The following is a 22,504-nucleotide window of genomic DNA, read 5'->3' as shown; positions in this document are numbered from 1 at the left end:
CTATGTGGTGTTGACATCCCAGAGGAAATGTGAGTCCTGCTGCGTTTGTGTCCTGCTCTGTTGGCTCCATCCCAAGCCCACAGCCTCCTAGCCAGGTCTGCAGACAGATGTGATGTGATGGAGCTGCCACTGTCAGGTAAGGGGGGCTGAAGAGCTGGGACACTGAAAAGATGCTAGCATAGGGCGAGACACCAGCGAGGCTGAGTGCAAAGCCGTATTTCTTGCACATGATGAACTGGGTTTTGACCTCTGGGGTGTGTGTGAACCGTGCTTGTTGCTGTGTCTCTGTGCTAAGCATGGTATGAGCAAGCACAGATGCCATAGGATAAGTGTTCAGTGCAGGTGAGGAAGGAAGGAAGAAAGATAAAATGGAGGATTTGGAATAGGAAGAAAAATTGGAAGAGGGAGGGAGGTTCAGAGGAGGAAAAGATAAACACGGGAGAATTAAGAGGACTTCATGGGGGGGGGGGAAACAGATAGAGAGAGAGAAGGAGGAGGAGGAGGAGGAGGAAGGGATGAGGGATGGGAGGCCACACTGGCTCACATGGTCCAGAGGGATGCTCCTGGCCAGAACTCCAGGCTGCTCTGCTCTCTTTGGTTTTGTGAGTCTTTGACTGTGACCCCACCCTGCTCAGTCTGGTACTTGACTCCTTTATGTCTGATTTTCAAGTTTATTTAATATGGTGGAGTGGGGGAGGGAGCATGTTGCTAGGAACTGGACCCAGGGACCTTGTCCATCCATGTGAGTCAATCTCTCTCTCTCTCTCTCAGATCTTTGCTGTGTGCTGGCCATCTGTCCTGATGCCCTCTGGACCACAGGACTAACCTGGGCACATGAAAAGGACTGACATATTCTCGAATTCCTGGGGCGTCACGCAGCCCTCTTGGCTTCCCTTAACTGTGAGTGAGCACATTCTTTTTTGCAGTCAAGTGGAGAGTCTGTTCCCTTCTGGAGGTGCTACGATACCTAAAAAGCACATTCATTACAGTCTGTCTAAGCAATCGTTCATTAATGCTCACTGACAGCTGGCTGTTAACACCAGCACATATATCACAGTGAGGATTATTCATGTGGGAAATTTAAATATTCCACTAGGAACACTTCACCCACCGTCACCATCCCCCACAGCCCAGGGAAAGAAGGCTGGGCCATGAAGGCAAAGCCAGGTTCTCCTGGAAACTGAAAAGATGCTGAAACTGTGTCTGTGCAGAGAAATGTTTTAAAAATGCAGCTGATTTTTTTCCTTGGTGGGAAATGCTCACCTACCTCTGAGCACCCAAGCTGTTTGGTGTCCTGCCACAGAGGTGGGTCTGCCTGTGCCTGTGCCTGGCAGCATCTGTTGTCAGATCATAACCAGGCTGTTGTTTTGGAACCACTCTAGGAGCTTTGAGTAGAGGTTGCAGGTTATGCAGAGGTGGGCGGGGCAGCCTGCCACACACACACACACACACACACACACACACACACACACACACACATGACTGGATTACAGTCCTTTGAAGATGCAAATTTGCTTTCTTTAATCCCAGAGTTTGGGAGCCAGAGGCATGTAGGTTTGAGGCTAGCTTGCTGTATCTAGTTGGTCTATGTAGAGTTCTGGGCCAGTCAGAGATGAAACTTTGTCTCAAAAGAAAATATGTGTGTGTGTGTGTATGTGCGCGCGCGCGCGTGTGTGTGTGTGTAGATTGGAGAAGAGCCTCTAGACCAGCAATTCTCAACCTAGGGCTTGTGACCCCTTTGGGGGTCGAACAGCCCTTTTCATGGGGTTTGCCTAAGACCACTGGGAAACACAGATACTTACATTACAATTCATAACAGTAGCAAAATTACAGTTATGAACTTAGCAATGAAAATAATTTTATGGTTGGAGCTCACCACACCATGAGGGCCTGTATTAAAAGGTCACAGCATTAGGAAAGTTGAGAACTGCTGCCCTAGACTGTATGAGTAGGAAGACAGGTAGGAAGCAATCAGTTGCCACAGCTCCACTCCAGGGTCAGTGGGGCTTAGCATCCGTGGGAGGGTAGGTCACTCAGCTCACAGCTAGGATTCTGTTCGAAGGTGAGTGAAGACTTGGAGGTGTCTGCTTTGAAGATTCAGCAAAGCCTCCTGAAGCCCTTGCCCTGTCTCCCTGAAAGAACCATCTTGTCTCCCTGCCTCACATTTCTGATAGAAGACAGGTGGATGAAGAAATAAAAGAGTGGGTAGCTGGGAACAAGCCAAGAAGGAGGAAAAAAAGCAAAAATGCAAATATCATTATCAGGAACAAGAGTAATATTTAGCTGGAAAATGGCCTATTTTGGGGCTACATGGTTTTAGGAGCCATGAACAATTTACATGCCCAGCATAATTTAAATTAATTCTTGCCCTTGCTTCCATTCCCAATCACTCTCATTCCCAAGTGCAGCCTTCGGGGGGAATGCTAGTAAAAAACAGTTACATTACAGGGCTGGACAGGGTCTGCTTTCGTCATTACAGGGGTGAGCAGGATCTAAATGCTTGCTGGCTTACACCTGTACCAGTGGTGGTAGTGTCAAATCTTAAGGTAGCTGTTGTTCTGAGTGAAAATGTCACTTATTGCTTTTGTCATTAGAAGCCGGCAAACTTGCTGTGCAGTGGTGGGTGGGATAGAGCCATGATGCCTTAATGCAACAGTAACCAAAACTCTGCACAGGACCCCAACTCCCCATTCATTCGGATTAAACCAGAGGCAGCTGGGTCTGGCTGCTCACCTTGGAGACAGCATCCTCAGGCTGCCTGAAGATCCAGGACTGGGAGCCTCTTGGCAGCTGATGTGGGGACAAGGCCCTGGTGACTCCTCTTAAAGAAGGCAAATCTCTTGTTATTTTGTTTTCTTTGTAAAGCCCTTGAAGATATGGGATTCCAGAATTCAGCAAGAATTTCCTCTCTGGATTAAAATGCATAAATATCCCCATAGCCTCTCTGGGCTAGAAAGAATATGTGGTCCAGTCCCTGGCACCCAGCAGTTTTAGAATCTTAGTCTTTAGTTTTAGAGTCTTTTGTGATAGCTACATTCACCTCAGGAATGAGGAGGAAATCTGGCAGCACTACTGGACATTTCCCTGAGGAGATGGAGGACTGTGTGGGCAGAAATGGAAGTGGAGAGAACTCTGTGTGTTTCCTTTCTGAGGGAAGTACACTGTTGTCTTCTAAGCTAGAACTGCCCCTAGAGCCCCAGGGATTTCACCAGGGCTCGATGGTGTAGATTAAGGCTCATCCTACCACTGACAGCAGGTGTGCATATGGTTCCTTTAGCCATCTCTCAGATCTGGCTCTCGGGCTGTCTGAGGTGGCCTTGCACACTGTAGCCAGGCTGTATCCCAACCCTGCGCATAGTGGGGTGAAGGATGTCTGGAGAAGACTCTGGCAGAGGCCTAGCTTCTGTCTATTACCTGGGGTGAATTATAGTAGAAGGGACCAGAGGGAGAAACATCCTCTCCATAGGCATACACAGATGGAGACCTTCGAGGTCCCACTTCTGCTGGGCAATCCCAGTGGCAGCAGAAGGAACCTCAGTTCCTTCATTTAAATGGCTCCCACTCCCAGCTACTGACTATAGTCAGGACTGGGTGCGGCCATCCCACAGTGGGAGCTGTGGCTCTTGCCAGTGTCTCTCCTCATATAGGGTCTGGGTCTATATCACCGGTCAGAGGGAAATGGCTTAAGACCTTTTATCACTTCTGATGCTACCCCAACAAACCCCAGAGCTTGATAAGGGGCACCATTGCACAGCCGCTCCAATCTCCAACACAGACAAATGAAGTGCTGTGTGCTCGATGGTGTGGCCTGCAGAGACAAGTGAGTCTCTGTACTTACCAGAATGCAACTGGCCAGTCTCCAGACAGCCAAAGAACCTTTAGCAGACTATTCTAAAGTGCCCAGGCAAAAATCAGAATCAGTGTCCCATAACATACTGACATGCTGATGAAAGGCATCTGAAAAGGCTCAGATTCTGAGAAACCCTCTCCAGGACAGTAGTGGTTGATCCAGTACATGCAGGAATCTCAGTGGAGGAGCACAATGACTGGGGAAAAGGCAATTTCTCTAGGAGCACATTCCAAAGCAATTAAAATAAACAATGTCCACTAAAGAATTTGAAAGCTGATTATAAAAAAACAAACAAAAAAACTCACAAAGTTCAAGACAACAGTGATAGTTTAAATAAAATTAAGAAGAAAAAATGGTCACAAGTGGCCCAACAAAACTGCACCACAAAGACATAAAGCTCACTGACCAAATGACAAGTAATGAGATGGGACCCATACTAAAATGTCTAAGACAAAAAGGCCCAGGATCACATGGTTTCACTACTGAATCTTACAAAACTTCAGCGGCACTAATGCCAATTCATCCCGAACTACTCTGAAGATCTGAAATTCAAAGGCCTGGACAAACTCATTCCATGCAGCCAAAGTTCTCTACTTACCATAACCTCCCAAGGACACAAGGGAAAGGGAAAGAAAACGACTGGGAACATAGCTCTGATAAATACTAATGCAAAAATTCTCAACAACATAGTATCAAATTGAATTTAGCAACACATGAAAAAGGTCAGTACCATGATAGTGATGGAGTGATTCTGCATATGCAAATCAATAAATGCAATTTATCACACTACTACAACAAATGATAAATTCCAGTAAGCAGAAAACGCACTTGATAAAAGTCAACATCTCTTCATATTAAAAGTCCTGATAGATGAATTATTACTGCTTAGCACAATAAAGGCTGTACCTGACAAACCCACAGCTAACATCACACAAAATAGGGAAATGCTGAGAGTATCTATCTCAAGATCAGGAATATAAGATAGCTCATGGGGAAAACACTAAAATCAGGAAGTCTCTGAAACTGACTGGATTCACTAGCTTCCTCCCTCCCCAAGGGCATGTAAACAGTAAGGACTGCTGTGAAGTATGCTCAGACCATCCCAGCTGCCTGGAAGAAAGCCAGGCCCAGGAAACTATATAGAAGTAGCTGAGACCAGCCCAGCAGCCTGGAAAGGCTCAGGCCCACTGGGCTACCAGAAAGAACAAGCTTCAACCAGCTGAACAGCCTGAAAGGTTCTCAGTGGGCTCCAGGTTTTCAGCCTTTCTGAAGAGGTCTCCCACGCTGTGGTGGGTTTCTGGTGATGGGGGTGCTGCCATTGTGTCATTTCTGCTTTGTTAAGTAATGCTAATAAAACTTACTGCTGTACCAGTTTGGATCCTGGTGGCATTTTTACTCCAATCTGTCATCTGTTCCCTATCTAGGGTGAATAGGTAAATAGATGCTTAGTCATGTCCCCCCATAAATAGTGTCACACAATGTAGGAAGGGAATAGTTGATACAGGTGCTATAATGGGGAATAAGAAAATGAGGGAAGACTTTAGGGAGGGAGGGAAATACAGAGGAAGAGATAGGGGACAAGAATAACTAACACTACGGATTTTTGAGAAAGACGTATGGAATTGCAGTTTATGCTTACCTATAGTTACATATTATACACCCAAAATGTATGTGGATATGTAGTTACGTCACTTGGGGTGTTAATGCTATCCCTAAGAGCCATAAACTATCTAACAAAAATTCCAGTATCAAGCATGGGAAACCTCCTTTTGAGTTGTTGGTCAGAGGAGTTCAATAGACCCACTTTAAAAATAATAATTAAAAAAAAAAAAAACAATTATAGGTTACTGCCCTTGCTCTTGGTTGCCTCCCTGAACTTGAAGCTAAGTCCCTATTGCTAAAGATGCCATAGACTTTGAACGCAGGACTTGGAGGAATCAAGTCAGAACTGACCTGGACACCTCCTCCCTGAAGACTAGCTCTCCATGGTATCTGAAGGTGTATGCAAGCTGCCAAGAGCCTACTCAGATAGCAAGTCTAAGAACCACAATAAGATGCCTACAAAGCTGTGGTGTGGCACTTACATCATGGGAATAAGCAACAGCTCTCATTGGATTTAACCCTGCTCAATAGGATTCATGCCTGCTGCTGTAAGCTTAGCCGACTGCCCACTGCTGAGGCCATGGACCCTAGAGGACAACATATTACTGTAACTTTCCTAAACCACTGTAATTTCTAAGCGCATTCAAAATGCCATCCTTCTACCCACACATCAGTGTAGCTCCTGCTTCTCATTAAGGAGCTCCTTTTTACAGCACAGACCATTACAGAACACTACCAAGGGTCAAAATGTGAAGAAGTGGTGCCCATGCTCTGCCCCAAGGGGATCATCTACAACACAACCCCTTATACCTAAGGCTCATGGAACATTGCAGAAGAGGGGTGGAAATATTTTATGAACCAGATGACACCTGCTATGAGATTGTATCTTCTATATTTGACAGAACCTTCACCCATGGAATCTCAACAATATGGTAGCCTAAGCAAGACTTGAACAATGGCAGGACCAGTTGACATGCCATGCTAAGGTGAATGGGGAACAATGAACAAGGACTCACCTCCTAGATGACAAAGAACAGGCAATTAATGACAACTGAGAAAGGAATAACTAGTCTTTCCCAAGGGTAAGCCCCTAGCTGATTATCCAATATCATTAGAAATTATCATTTCTACAAACACACTTATAGGAGCGACACTAATTGGACTCAGACTGTTGTATTCATATTTGTGTATATATGCAACAAAAATAAAGAGAAATAATTCCGCCAGTAAATGGGTAGATGGACTGAACTAAAGAACTCTGTCAAAAGAAGAAGCGTGGATGGTTAGTATGTAAAGTGTTTAGCATCCCTGGCCACCAAGGAAATGCAACTGAGAACACCGTGGAGACTCTACCTCACCCTATTTGGAAAACAGGTAACAGATGATGCTTAGGAGGTAGGTAAAAGGAACCCTTATCAACTGTAATTTGGTGGGTCTGTAATTTGGTCCATCCGTTGTGAAAATCATTATGGGGTTCCCATAAAATAATTAGACGTGTGGACTAGGGAGATGCCCTAGTGACCTAGAGCATTCCCTATTCTCCCAGCGGACCCTCTTTGTTTCCCAGCACCTGCATGGGAGCTAACAAATCGTCTGTAAGCCCAGTTCCATGGGATCTGCCCTCTTCTGGACTCTGCAGGCACTGCACACTCATGGTATCCATACATGCAGTCCAAAAAAAATGTATACATATAATAAAAATAAATTTCAAAAATATTAAAAGCAGATCATACGATCCAGCTATACCATTCTGGGTATTTACTCAAAGAAATCTTCATTAGGATATAGAGACATCTACCTACCCAAGTACCCTATTATATCTATAATAGCCATATTGTATCATCAGCCTAGGTGAAGAACTACTCATTTATAAAGAGTGGAATCTTGACATTATGTGAAGTGACATAAGCTGGCACAGGAAGGCAGGTGTCTTCACTCATATTTGGAAACAAACCCTTGGGGGTGTGACAATAGAAAACACCACACTACATTCCCCTAATATGTACCATTAATGTGTATGGGTAGAAAAAAAAAGTTTAAAACCTGACTGCTTTTATCCGTCATAAAAAGTCTGTGACTAAAAACCACTTGCAGTTCCAGATGGTTCCTCTCAGAGGGGAAGTGTCGGGTCTACTTAATGAAGCTCAGGCAGGCAGCGTTGTGATCCCGGTGAGTTGGTAAAATCACCAGCGTCAAATGAGAATGCAGTGTGGTAATGTAATCCTGTAATCCGTGCTAACCACCGAATACGAATACAGAGGATGCCCTAGATATCAGAGCGAGCTGCAGGGTCACAGAGCTGGAGGCTGAGCATCTCAGAGCACAAGGCTCAGTACTTTTCTCCGCCTGGGGGTGGTGCTTCTGTTTACTTCCGCTGCCTTTAAGGCAGGTTTTTTCCTGGCTTGAGCGATTTCTCTGGGACCAGCCCTTTCCTGACTCACAGACAGCCCCTCTAAAGGACATGGCTTTACCAGCTGCAGCCCCTCTCAACTGTTCACCTGAACTCACCACCTCCTTCCCCAACAGTCTCTTTGCATTTGGCAAAAGCACTGCTAATTTTCAGATGAGAGAGCCGAACTTCAGAAAAACATCCCAAGGTCTGACTCCCGGTGTGACCCATAAGGAACACAGCTGAGGATAACTCGGCTGTCATTTTTAACACTTAGAAAATAATGTTAAAAGCAGCTATTGACAGACATTCTCGAGCACCATATCAGATCTTTAGGTTATTGATGGTGATGGTCGCTCCATGTGACATCTCGAGCATGGAATCTTGTGTGAATGTGACCTGAGGAACCTGCCTCATTAGCTACCCTCACAATGTCTTCCTCCTTGTTTCTGAAACCTTCAGGCCAGTCTGAAATTTCAAATTTCTCACAGGCTTTTCAAAGCGCTCTAGCATCCGTAGACCGTGACAAGTCACTGTCACTTTCAATAACCGATTTTTTTCTTCGTATAAAGAAAAGCAAGCGGATGACAACTGTCTGCAAAGCCCTGGGTCCTTTGAGAGGGACTTGCTATGGGGCCTTATCCTAATGCAGCTCACGCGGTGTCCATCTGCAGCCAGCAAGCAACATGCTGAATTCCAGCAGTGAAAGTTCAATAAAACAAAACAAAAAAAGAAATAACCCACTTTACCTTAGAGTCCAGCTGCTGCATGTATGACCACAGATACTCTATATTAGCTCCAAAGGGGTGAACGTGAAGAAACGTTGATATGATGCCTGCATTAAAACAAACAAAATAAAAAAAAGATAAGCGTCGTTAAGTTCTTTGGAGGAGAGTGGGGAGGAGTCTCAGTTAACTAATGCCATCTGACCTCGCCAACCTTCACGAGACCGGGTCACGTGGTCTGACCATTTCCAACACCTCTCAACCAGTATCCACTAACAGCGCACTCTGCAGACAGTAACAGTGATGCGGCGGAAGAGAATGGGGATGTCTGGCGGCCAGTGTGCCTAGACTCTGGGAAGATGCATAGATGGATAGAAGTATTTCTAAACCAAGGCTCCGGGAAGCCGGAAGCAACCCAACCTACCAAGTGTATGCTCGATTTACGGATCTGAAATCGTAGTTTTTTGGAAGGTTAAAATGATCTATTTTTCTCTCAATGGACTTTGTAGTCTGAAAATAGCTTAGACAGCTGTGTCAGAGATCACGTTGCCTCGAGTGTCCTTGATAATTACAGTCTCTGGTTATGAAACGGGAATAATTCACATCCGACATGGGCTCCACGCAATTCGTGCCACTTCCGCAGGCTGAGGCTGCTGGGGAAAGGCATCCGGGCGCTCTCCTCTCCTCTGCTCTAACTCACACGCTGGTCATCATTTGTAAAGGTCTGGGGACCCATGCTCTGCAGAAATTCTTCCCATCTTGGTCTTACTGACAAATGGCAGGATTATCAGTGTCAGGACCGAACTGAAAAGCGTGATCTCCATTCCCATCCTCCCTGCTAAAAGCGAAATTGTGAGGGAGTCAGTTCCACAGACTGTGTGCTGCTCTTGCTGGAAAGGTCAAGCTTAGAGGGAGGCTTTAGTCTTTAGTCAGGTGTGGTTTGTACTACATCTCCCACACTGCGTACTATGAGAACTGATGCTGGCGAGTCAAAGGTCACCTGCCTAAAATGCAGTCAGGGCAGGCACCGGCCAAGCAGCAGGCCAGCGTACACTTGTACGCTGATTAGGGGTGGTGTTTGTCCCTCTGTCTTCCTTTGTGATGTATGGGATGCTCACGGATGAGTGCCAACCAGGTTTCAAAGACAAGTTCCCAGCTTATCTTCGGACAAGGACAGAGAATGAGGGTCTGGGAGAGCTCTCTTGATGACTGTCTTTTGCATGAGGACTGTAGGAACAGTTACATCTTCATCAAGCTGAAATATCTGTATTCTGAGACTGTCTGCTCTGCGACACAGAGAGCTCGCTTTTATTTTGAGTCTTTGCAGATCTTTTTCTGATTTACAGTTTTATGGTATAATAGGGGACCATCTATAGGTGATGATGGTAATTTTAACATCTTTAAGTGACCACTTGAGAAAATGTAGTTTCTCTGTTCTGTATGCTTGGGTTTTTTTTTTTTTCCTCATTTAAAAAAAAAACAGATTCAGCTTTGTAAATTAAGTCTCTATGGCTTCTTGAAAGGAACCAGGTTGTTCCCTGGAATGGAAAAGAGACAGCTGTGCAGGTGGTGTGCAGGTAACCATAGCTGCTGTGAATTCTTGCACACGATAGCCACATCCTCTCTAGAAGACCGCATTTCACCGTATTTCTCCCTATCCTCTGGCTCTTACAGTGTCCCCACGCGCGCCCTGCCTTCTACAGTGTCCCCACGCGCGCCCTGACTTCTACAGTGTCCCCACGCGCGCCCTGACTTCTACAGTGTCCCTGAACCTTGGGAGAAGATTGGATATAGACGTCCCGTTTAGGACTAGAACTCAGTCTCTCGTTCTCTAAGTTCTGACCAGTTATGTATCTCTCCATTGGCTGCTGATCACTGCAAAAAGAAACCTCTCTGTCCAAGGCTGAGAGTAGCCCAGGTCTATGGGTGTAGCTATTTCACCACCGGCCCAAATTCTGGCAAAGGTGGGGTGGATGGTTGCAAGGTCCTACCCCTTACTGAGGAGCTATGAGCAGTGCACGTGAGCAGGATCCTCAGAGGATCCTGATTTTTGATGCCGTGACCAAAACTCAAAAATAGGTTTCCCGTGCTCCAGTGCATGGCCCCACCCCCCACATATATATGCAGCACAAACTGGATAAACTTAAAAGGGTACTTATATGCATGCATGCAAAACAAAACCCAAAACATGAAATTAAGAGGAGGATGTGCTGAGAATATATAGGGGGAGTTAGAGATGGGCAATGGTAGATATAATTATATTTCATTGTATATGTATTTTTGAAATTCTCAAGAATAAATAAGACATTTCTTAATGGAGGAAAAGAAAAAGGAGGGGCTGATAGTGTTAACTCCGAAGTTGATGAATAATGCCAACACGTCCCCAAATGGAGACTCATTTCTGGCACTCTGGGCAAAGCTGACTCTGAACAGGTGGGCTGCCAATGGAAGGGCTCTGTCGCTGGGCCTGTTTCTGTGGAGGAGCAGCAGGCCTCCCTACTTAAGAACGTGTTCCCAATAGTGCTGGATTGTCTTTGTAAGCCAACAGTCTAAGTAGGATAAAAGGAGCAGACGTTGCCCTGCTGGGCTTTTTACGGGTCTCAGAGCCCTAAAAGCTACTTGAGAAAAATGCAAACCAGCTCTGCTGAGGAGCAGCCCCGCTCATTCTCATTCGCTCATTCAGAAGGCCCATTGCTAGAATAGGTCACAAAAAAGCATTCCACCAGGGCCATCTATTTTATCCTTGTTTTGAACCTCACCAAGACCAAATTGGTAGTGTTGGAATTACCCAAATAGCATTAGCTTCCCCTCACCGTCATTCAGTTCTGTTAGGTTTTTACTTTAAAGCACTTGGTATGGCATAGTAAAAAAAACAGAAAAAGGGGCCATTTATGTGGGTTTTCAGTCTCGAGGAACAGCATAGATGGTGAATGCAAACATTAAGACTGGAGGAAATATTTTCAGACGGTGATAAGCATAACAGAGAGCCCAAGAGCAGAGCACAGGGCGCCCTGGAGGTTGGTGGGAGCTATTTTACACTGAGGGGTCAAACGCAGGCTTCTCTGAGACAGTGAGACTCTGAGACAGTCTTCTGAGTGGGAGACATTAAGAAGCCTACAGTCTGCAGTGTACCTATGCACTCCTTGGCGTACAAGGGCCCTGCGCTAGGAATAGTCAGGCAAGACCAGCGCTAGCTGAAGAGGACGATGGCTCGCATCTAGAGGCGTGTGTGGGAGGCAGAGCCTTATTTGCCGGCAGGGACCTTGGAATAAGTTCTAAATGTTCCAGGAAACAAAAACTGGAGCTTGAGATGGAGCCCGAGGAGTCTGAGATTTAGAGAGCAAGCTAAGGAAACCCCAGTGAAGGAAGGGCTAGGAGAAGAAGTCATTGAAGGGAAAAGAAAGAGTTCCTAGAAGATTGTCATCTGAATCCAGCCATGCCAGGTGCAGGTGATAGGCCGGGTTAAGAAACTGGGGAAATGAATAGTTTCAGAGTGGGCTGGAGAGCTTGGCAGACAGGGACAGAGAGGCTGTGGGAGCCATAGTGCTCTGGAGAGACTATGCTTGTATGTGAGGACAGTGGCCTCACTTCTGTTCAACAAGAACACCAAAAGTTACCATGTTTAATTATTTTTTTCCCCTAGCACCCAGGTATTCTGTGGGGCATTACAGATTTAACACAGGGAACACACACGAGCTGGTAACACCGCAATGGGAACAGAGGTGTGAGGAGGTACCAAATGACCAAAGCATGCATAGATCCTGACTCGAAGAGGAGTCAGAATGGTGGGAACATACATTCCACCTGACCATTAAGAACTTGATGGTTCTCAGAACCAGGGATGTTGGAGGGAAGTTACTAAGTACCCAGCTCAAACTAAGAAGGGGTTTGACTGCATCTATGTGGGATTCACAACTAGGAGTGTCCCAATTGGTTTTTGTTAACTTGTCACAATAAAATGAATAAATGAAACAAAGACTTTGATTTTATAACGGGGTCCCAAGAGTGGACAGAACCTGCTTTGGCTGATGAACCTGCCAGACAAATGACCACAGACAATGTCCATGCTCTGGAATTCGAACCCCATTTGCACATTCACTCGAATGCATTTAAAATTGTTTGTTTTTCACTCCCTTTGTCTTCCAGTCAACTGAGATTTGTGTCATTTCTCATATAAAATTAATGTGTCCAGAGAGGGTGTGGGGGCACCTGAATATACTTCCAGATAGTTCCAGATGCTTGCCGACTAATAATATAACCTGGAGTAATCGCAGATACCAGGAAACTAAACTGGAACCATCGTGGTGGGGGATTTGGGTGGGGTGAGGGGCACTAGAGAGGGTAGGACACAGTTACTATGAAGGGGAAATGGGGAAAACTGATAGGAAAGACTTACCTGGGGACGGGGATGAAAGAGGGGAGGAAGAGGAATAAATAACACTGGGATATTTGAAAAAAAAATCCATAGGGAATTGTATTATTTCATGGTTACTTAAACTCTAACTCTCTCTCTCTCTCTCTCTCACACACACACACACAACACACACATACACACACGCACAATTTCATTGAAGCTATGACAACTGGGGTGGCGATGCCCCCACCCCCATAGACTAACAACTGCCCCACCCCAATGCTAGGTAGGGAAAATGTCTTTTGGAATTAATGGTTATGGGAATTCAAGAGACTCCCAATTAATTGTAGTTACCCTTGGTAACCCCCAGGAAAACAAGGTGAGACACTGTTGCTGAAGACACAGCACACTCCATACAGGGGATTTGGATAAATCAATCTAGATGGGACCAGGAAGCCTCCTCCCTGATCATCAGTCCTCATTGAATCATCAGAAGCCATGCAAGCATCCAAGGAGAAAGGCAAGCAATAGTCTATCCAGCTGTGATGCCAGCATACCACAGCAATGGCCAGCACAGCCAGATACTCTGAGAGGCAACAGCAGCACTGTCTTCTTGGGGGAGGGGGTGTAAGCAGTAGCTACTTATTAGGACTTAATACCCACTCAAAGGGAGGAACCCATGCTTGGCTTTCTAAATTAGCTGGCAAGGACATGGGACCTAGAGAAGAACCTACTGTTTGCCACTTTCTAAAACCAGTATAATTTCTAACTGCATTGTAACTACTCTTGTCCTTATAATACCACAGCTGAGTGTAGCTGTCACCCCTCATCAAAGAGGCTGCTTTTCTGCGCTAGACTAAACTCATTAGAGAAAGTCATACCTGGTCAAAATGAAGAAGTTGACTGTGGAATAACTATACCAATTAACACATTAACAACACACACACACATTCATATTCACTCTCTCTGTCTCTGTCTGTCTGTCTGTCTCTCTCCTCCAGGAAGGAGTGTGTGTGGAAATACTGCAAGAGCTAGAGGACCAAGACAGCTACCACAAGATAGACTCTTCGAACATGCAAACACGGGGGAGAATCTGGAAGGAGTTGGGGGTGAGAATGGGCGGTGAATATGATCAAGAGACATTGTATGAAATTTTCTATGAGTCTATAAAAACATCTGCGAGTAAAAAGGGAGAAAACAAGGTGATCACATGCCTCTCTCTCTCTCTCTCTCTCTCTCTCTCTCTCTCTCTTTCTCTGCTTCTAGTCTGTGGGTATCATGTGACCAGCTGCCTCACAGTCCCTCTGCTGTGACTTCTCCACCACGGTGGACTCTAACCTCAAAACTGTGAGCCAATCAAGTCCTTTCTCCCTTAAGTCACTTTTGTCAGAATACCTCATGGCAATGTGAATGGTAACTAGGATGGTGGAGCCTTAATAACAGAGGCAATGGCAGCCTTCTACAGGATCCACTGCCCAGCTTGAAGACACTTCTCCATCACAGAACCCTTTAGGGAGTCAAAAGGCTTGCTCTCTTTTAGAAGAATATAAGTATGGCTATTTAGAGGGCAGGTTTGTGGGAGGAAATCCTACCTTTTGTTGAGCCATTACTAGAGGAAGATAGAACTGAAAGGAAACATTGTTCCTTGGTTTATGTTGACCAACACTAATGTCTCCAGCCTCCTTTGTCAGAGAAGGTTCTGTGTACTGACTCTAGATGAGTACATTCCTTGTTTTCTTTTATTCCAGTTGACTGTTTACAGGTAGGCTGGCTCCAAAGGTGAACTGTGAGGGGAACATGCAGTCGGCTGTGCGGACTTTTATTGAAGATTCTCATGTCATAGTTGTCATAGTTCTATTACACTGAGATAGCTAATTTCTTTTTTCTGATACTAAAGGCATTAGTAGAGGTAGAGAGTTATAGCCTCCCCCCCCCCCCAGCCTGCCACCGCTATGTCTCCTCTCATTAATGGATAATAATTAGGGGCTGGAGAGAGAGCTCAGCAGGTGACAGTGTTTATTATAGAGGATTTAAGTTTGGCTTCCAGCATCCATCTCAGGTATCTCACGATGGTCTCTGACTCCAGCCTCAGAGGCATCTAGTTCCTCTGGGCTCTATGGGCACTTGCACACATGTTCACATACACACACACACACACACACACACACACACACACACACACATATATACACACACACATAATTCAGAATTTACAGTAATTAAACACATACTTAAAAATTTGTGGAAATTGACTAAATGTGCATATATGAACACATTTATAATCTACACACAAATTTTATACTATATATGCACAGAACTATTTAAAAGACATCATAAATGAAATGTATTCGCCAAGGAGAATGTAAAATTAAAGAGGAGGCAATCTCCAATGGAAAGGAAGATAGCATAGGGGCCTGTTGTAAATTTTCAAAGCTTGTGTGTGGTCAGTATTATTCACACTTCCAGGAAGTTTCCTACAGATCATTATGAATTTTGTTATACACCCAAAGCATTGTAGGGGCAGTACTCATATCTTAGTCATACTGAATAAAATAAACAGTTTTCAGAGTTGGAAATATCTTCTGAGGGGAGGAAAAGCCAGCTAGCAGCTACATGTGGGCTCGTTTTGGGTTCCTGGAACTGACGCACATCAGCATGTCTTTTGAGACGTGTGCGTGGCATATTATTACAGCTGTATATCATCAGAGAGAGAAAAAAAATAATTGGTTTTCCTTGGAGTATCTCTAAGTTGGTGTCACATTCAATAACCCCGTAGTTGAAAAATCTATATGTGATGGATGAAGTTTGGACTATCTTTTGAATTTAATTTCTCCCGTGCCAGCTTCTGCAGGCCCCAGTGAACCTGTCATTTTAAAGGTGAGAGCTGGTGCAATGCTTAGAAGATGTTGCTTCTTCCAGATACTGACCTGGGGGGTGGGAACAGTCTGCTTCACGGGTACCTGGGGGGTGGAGCAGTCTGCTTCACTGGGTACCTGGGGGGTGGGAGCAGTCTGCTTCACGGGTACCTGGGGGGTGGAGCAGTCTGCTTCACGGGTACCTGGGGGGTGGGAACAGTCTGCTTCACGGGTGCCTGGGGGGTGGGAGCAGTCTGCTTCACGGGTGCCTGGGGGGTGGGAGCAGTCTGCTTCACGGGTGCCTGGGGGGTGGGAGCAGTCTGCTTCACGGGTACCTGGGGGGTGGGAGCAGTCTGTTTCATGTGTATCACCTTGCAGAGGAGCCAGGGGTGGTTCCAGGAGCCTGGGATCCCACATTGGGCTCTCTACCAAGGCGCAGCCAGGACGCTGGCTTTGCAGGTGAACAGTAACTTATTTTCTCGTTCTCTTCCTTAGGGACTGGCATCTCTTGTTCATCTCTACTAAATAAATCCACAGGATGTGGGAATTTGGTTTAGACATTCCCAATTATCCTAACGACATTACTCTGGATACGGTGCTTAATAATCAGCATTACAGGTCTGGCCTTGAAGCTGACTTTGGAATGGAGTCTCTACTAAGGGGCTTAGAGGCTCATCTCCAGATTCAAAATTGCCTAAATGCCTGGCTTGGCTTAGGAACTTTTGAACCATCAGGACCTCTTTTTAAATTTTAAAATTTAGATTTATGACACGTGAGATGGGAATTAACCTATTTTCTTGAACCCGATTTTCTGTCTGACAACAACCTAATGTTTTCAGTTCCAGACGAGAGCGAACCTCTTGCCAGTCTGTATGACACGCATTTGAGATGTACATTGCATAATCTTGATGAAATAAGGGTGGCCTCCGATTGGGAGGCTTGGCTATTTAGATTGTTGTCATAGTAGAAGTGAGTTACTAAACTACTGTCCAAGTTGATTCTCGGGGGATGATTTCTGTAAATAAATGATAAGAAGAGATTTCTCTTACCTATCAGCAGGGCCTCCTTCTCAGATTTCAAGCCTTGGCTTCTTTTTTCAGTGTTGTTCTCTCGGTCCTGGTTAACCAACGCAACCGTCAACACATTGATTTCCTATAAAGTTAAAATGCAAAAGCCATGTAGGTATTTATGTAGACCCCATGCATTTTAACAAATAGACTCCACCCTTTTCTTAAACTCTATAAAACAGGCCATTGTTCCCTCTTAGAAGCGGAGATAAAATCTTAAAGTTATTTGTACAGTAATAGGTTCCTAACTTCGCTCTCATACAAAAGATACTATTTAAGAGTAATAAATTTGACAAAACTATCTTAGATCTTTATCAGTTATACCATACCAAACACCTCTATTCACAAAGGCTGTATCTGACTGTAGCCATGATAATATGTTTTATTCTAAACATGGAATTTTGGGAGCTGTGTCAAAGCTTACAAAAGACTGATCATGTAATAACTAAACAAGCATGGACTTCAGGATGGGCTGAGAAGCTGAGGTAGAGCTGACGGAGTATTTGAGTCAGAGTGGATTCTTATGAACAAGAAAGTAGGGAAGGGAAGGCAAACCTGGGAGATGGTTTTGGGTTTTTGGTTTGTTAGTTTTTTAACAATGAGGAATTGAACAAGAGCTGTTTACACGTGACATGCCAAGCCTGGGTCTGTTTAGAATTTTTTTTTATGGCCTTCTAAAAGTTAAAGATCTAACTTCTATCCTCCCAGTATTGATTTATAACTTGAGATAGAATGTGATATGATAGAAACTGAATAGCTTGTACATATGTGTAATCACCAGGGAAGTTGAGTCTTGTTGGAGGGAAATTCCTAACAGCTTCCTCCCCTTGAGGGAGAGCCAACATGGTTGAATAAATGCACCGTGTACTCAGCCTTGCCATGCATGGTTAAGGAGCAGGGCAACAAAGAGACAATTGTAACTTGAGGCGAGTGGTTACAGGAGAGTGCTGGAAATCAGCAAGGAAGATTCCTGGACCTCTAAATAAAATGCAGGGTCAGAATGGTGCCCAAAAGAATAGATCAAGCCGCAGCTTTAACATTAGGTGTCTGGCTGCGAGGGAGGCAGGGATGCTCTGTACTGTAAGGGAAAGGTAAGCCGAAAAGCACCAGAGTCCAAGTTACTGCTAGATGCCACCACCTTACCCAACAAGCCTTTGAAACCTGTGGATCTTCACAGGGTGTCAGGTAGTCCCTGAGGAATCTCAGAGCCTCAGGACAAGGTCCCACAGAACTAGGGAGGTCTCCTCCTTGGGACTGCAGTTGCTAGTATGGACAGTTCCTGCATCAACCTCACTTGTCTCTTCATCCATGTTCTATAGCCACAGAACCACAGATGCAAACACTCTATCGGTACCCACAGGTCTAGGGACGCTCTCCACATTATATACCACCAGGAACATGGACAATAGCACAGTGGACACAAATGCCATCTGAGTATACCCCAGGGAATCTAGGAAAGGTATTTTCCATAGACCATGATCTGTGGGCTATAGGTACTGATGACAAAGCCCTGGTATCATCTGTAGCTGTCCCTTGGACCTGTCGAAGGCCATCCATATTCTATAGCTTCAGAGGAGCAACTACTGCATGACAAACCCAAGAACAACTGACAATTACACCCTGAGACTGTGGTGACCAGTGCCACGTTCCCCAGTATTACTGTGCTCATCCCATGGGAAACATGGAAGTTCCTTTCCCATCCATTTAATCAAAACCTGCGAGAGTCATTTCTCTAGGCTCAGGGATATTCTATATTCATCCCAAGGGCCCTAGAAGGAAGGATGCTTCATATTCTATGGTTCAGGGACTTCTTCATACATTCTTAGTGTCACTTGTACTTATTCTAGGATCTAAGACAGACTTTCCAATCTATATCTTGTATCACCAAGACTGTGGCAGCTGCCATCACAGGTCCCAGTGCTGTAAGAGTTTTATACTGTGACACCCAAGGATATATACCTTTAGAAATCTATATGAACTGTAAAGTCATAAAACTATTTTCATGAATAACTTTAATCTGGGTCACTGAGATCCAATGCTGATATCACCATAGCCAAACAAATTACACACAGGTTAAACTTTTGAGAACACCCATAAGAAAGCCAAGAGATCTACCCAACCAGCACCATACATCCAATGTAGATTAAAAAAAAAAAAAAACCAAAATACTTTTCTACACAAACTACTCCATACAGTTAGAAGAGGCCACTCTTTCACATGACGCACAGGCATCGGGATAGGGATATAAGAAACAGAAAAAGAAGTACAGAGCCTCTAAAGAGACTCGGGAGTTCTCCAGAAATAGATCCAAATTTGAATGAAATCTATGAAAAGAATACAAAATCATCATGCTAAGGAAATTTCACAAGGTACAAGACAGGTGACCTAAAGAAATGAGAAAGCAGACATTCCAGAAGGAAAGGGACATTAGAAACCTACTTCATGAGATAATAGCAGAAACATTCTTGAATTCTCAAAGAGGTGGTCATACTCAGCTATAAGAAACTCAATGGTCTCAACTAGATTTGACAAACAAAACAAAACACTTCACCAAAACATTAGAGACAAGATGGTAAAAGTACAAATAAAGATTCCAAAGCAGCAAGCAAAAAGCTTCAGGTCACATGCAAGGGAATTCCCATTAGATTTTTAAATGGTTTCTTTGCAGAGACCTCATAAGCTAGGAGAATTCATGATATACCCAAAGTCCTGAAAGAAGAAAAAGCAGCAGTAGAGCATCCCCCCATACACCTCAAAAACCCTGGCATCCAAGGTTACTGTATCCAGTAATTATTAGAGAAAACCACAGAATTATCACTAGGAGACCAACCTAACAGGATACTTACAGGAATACTAGAGACAAAAGGACGGGATCAAGCACCATGAAAACACACAGAGTAAAAGAGAGCAGGAACCCAACACGAGCATGCTGGAAAGCTACTGAATCTCAAAGGTAAGTGATGATCAGGAAACCCAAACAATACACACAACAAGCAGGAAGTGACTAACAAAAGAGAGGGAGTTCATAATTATCAATAACGACGAGGGTAAATGGATTAAATCCATCTACTGAAATATGCAGACTGGTCAAATAGATCAAACAACAATAACAAAATGAAAGCAAAAAAAAAAAAAATCAAGATCTAACTATATGCTGCCCCAAACAAAAACATCCAAAAGATTCTAATGCCATTGCTTGTAGACTCAATGTGAAAGACTGGAAAACGACATTGCTCACAAATGGAAACCAAAAGCAAGGTGGGACCATGATACTCACACCAGAAAGGGGAGATTTTAAATAAAAAGAGCAAAGACACAAAAAAGCCATCATATATTAATAAAACAACTCAACAGATGACATAACAACTAAACATATATGCACCCACCACAGAACACTTGAGGGTAAGAACAGCCTACATACAATAATAGATGGTGGTCTTCAATATAAAATTTTCTCAATCATCCAGACATGAGGGGAACAAAGAAATACCTGATTTGAGCCATGCTCCAGAACAAATGGGCCTAAAGGGCATGTGAGAACATTCCATTCAACAATAACAGAGTATGTACTGTTCTTATCATCATGTCAAAATTCTGTATGATAGATCATGCTTCACAAAAGGTGTGTCGGACATTCTGGGCCAGAAGGCTGAAGATGATGCTCCAGTGTTTTAGTGCATCCCGAGGACTATCTAGTCAATCAGCTATCTCTGTCACTGCTATAAGTTTTGAAGCTGTGTCCCGCACATCCTCAATACTCCGGTAATATTCATTCCTTCTCAAATCTCCGGTGGCATTGAATACTAGGAAGTTATAATCTCACAATTAAGCTTAAGTTCTTCAGGATTTGAGGAGATTTTAGGTTAAGATAATCTTTTTAGGATGGTAATACAAGTTAGGAAAGAAAATGATTTGGATACAAAACTCTAACTCAGTAAGATAGGATAGATAATAGAATACTGTCTCCAAACTGACAAATGCTTATGCATTATGTTATAATGTAAGCCATAGTTGATAGTTTTTCATAATTGTTATTGTATTCAGTTTATAAGAATAGAAAAGAGCCTTTTATTGGACTAAAAAGAGAAATTGTAGAGAGAATACCTTGTGTCTGAAGGATGGAAAAGCTACTTACCTTTTTGTCTCTATTATTCCTGTAAGTATCCTGTTAGGCTGGTCTCCTAGCAATAAATTCTGTGGTTTTCCCTAACTGATTATGGGGTACAGTAATCTTGAGTGGCAGGGTTTTTTGGGGGGTGGGTGGGTAGAGGGGTGTTCTACGCACCTGTCAATAATAAATCTGATGTCAAATTAGCTGGGCAGGAAGTGGAAGGCAGGACTTCCTGAGAGGGAAAAAGGAACTCTGAGAAGAAGTGGAAGAGACCTTTTACCAGGAGACATGAGAGGAGACAGATGTGACTATGGGTCTAAAAGGTTTAGCTAGCTGTACTGGCTGACAACTAGACAACTTGACACAGGCTGGAGTTATCACAGAGAAAGGAGCTTTGGTTGGGGAAATGCCTCTACGAGATCCAGCTGTAAGGCATTTTCTCAATTAGTAATCAAGGGGAGAGGTCCCCTTGTGGGTGGTGCCAACTCTGGGCTGGTAGTCTTGGGTTCTATAAGAGAGCAGGCTGAGCAAACCAGGGGAAGGAAGCAAGCCAGTAAATAGCATCCCTCCATGGCCTCTGCATCAGCTCCTGCTTCCTGACCTGCTTGAGTTCCAGTCCTGACTTCCTTTGGTGATGAACAGCAATGTGAAAAGTATAAGCTGAATAAACCCTTTCTTCCCTAATTTGCTTCATGGTCATGATGTTTGTCCAGGAATAGAAACCCTGACTAAGACATTAGCCATGTGGCTGGATGGGGGTAGGTGGTCTGTTGACTTAGGTGAGCTAGTTGAGAGTCTGCCCAGCTAATACCCAAGCTTTGAAATATTAAAAGGTTTCTGGGTGGTTATTTGGGAAACTAGCTGATTATGGAATAACTACTTCTGTATTTATTTCCAGCATTACTATTAAAAATATTAATAATTTTTCATTTACACACAATGAACTTTAAAATACAGCAAACCTTAAGGTTTATATGGGAATGGAGCATTTGGCAGAGTGATGGGGATACGAACAGGAAATCCTTATGAGAAGAAATAAGGAGTGGCATTTCCAGAGCAAGCTTTGACAATTAGAGCCTATAAGGACTAGGTAGATTTCATCTTTCTGGGTTAATGGGGTCAAGGAGTCTGCTGAGTTTTGTGCATGGTTTACATTAAAGATAAACAGGGACGTGCAGTGAGCTTCCATGCCTGGGGATGTAAGGATGGTAAGCAGAATACAGGCTGAGTTTCTATGACATCTCCCAGGAGAGGATCAGAAAGAAGAAAGAAGAACATTAACCAAGAAGATGGTTACATCATCAAAAAATACCAGTAATGAACCTCAGAGCTAAGTGGAAATAATATCTTTGAGAGAGGGTGATCTGTTCACAGCCTGAATAATTATTGAAGACAAATGAAATTACTCACAAGAGCTTAGCAGACAACAGGCCCACATTAATTGCTAGGACTGAGTGGTATCCTGAGGCCAGCACACAGTGGAGGATTCAGTTTGAGTAAGGAGTGGATGATGAAGGAAGCCAACATGTCAGGAGCTGGCAGGGAATGGCG

At 44.1% G+C, this 22,504-nt stretch overlaps 1 protein-coding gene across 13 annotated transcripts in view; it reads right to left on the bottom strand.

The window, feature by feature from the left end:
• The window catches only part of Enox1 (ecto-NOX disulfide-thiol exchanger 1), a 584,295-nt gene that overhangs the window by 5,637 nt on the left and 556,154 nt on the right, over positions 1 to 22,504 (bottom strand). For all 13 annotated transcript variants that reach the window (XM_085828788.1, XM_029469169.2, XM_029469174.2 and 10 more), the window contains 2 exons: positions 16,825 to 16,927; positions 8,591 to 8,676 (listed from right to left, as the gene is read on the bottom strand). In XM_085828788.1, the coding sequence (XP_085684914.1) occupies positions 8,591 to 8,676; positions 16,825 to 16,927 (189 nt within the window). The remainder of the gene's footprint in view (positions 1 to 8,590; positions 8,677 to 16,824; positions 16,928 to 22,504) is intronic.

This window comes from Mus caroli, unplaced genomic scaffold (genome assembly GCF_978045245.1).
Source record: "Mus caroli unplaced genomic scaffold, Mus_caroli_1 scaffold_12, whole genome shotgun sequence".
Classification (NCBI taxonomy): domain Eukaryota; kingdom Metazoa; phylum Chordata; class Mammalia; order Rodentia; family Muridae; genus Mus; species Mus caroli.
The sequence above is the reverse complement of the archived record's forward strand: the minus strand, read 5'-3'. Positions and strand labels throughout refer to the sequence as shown.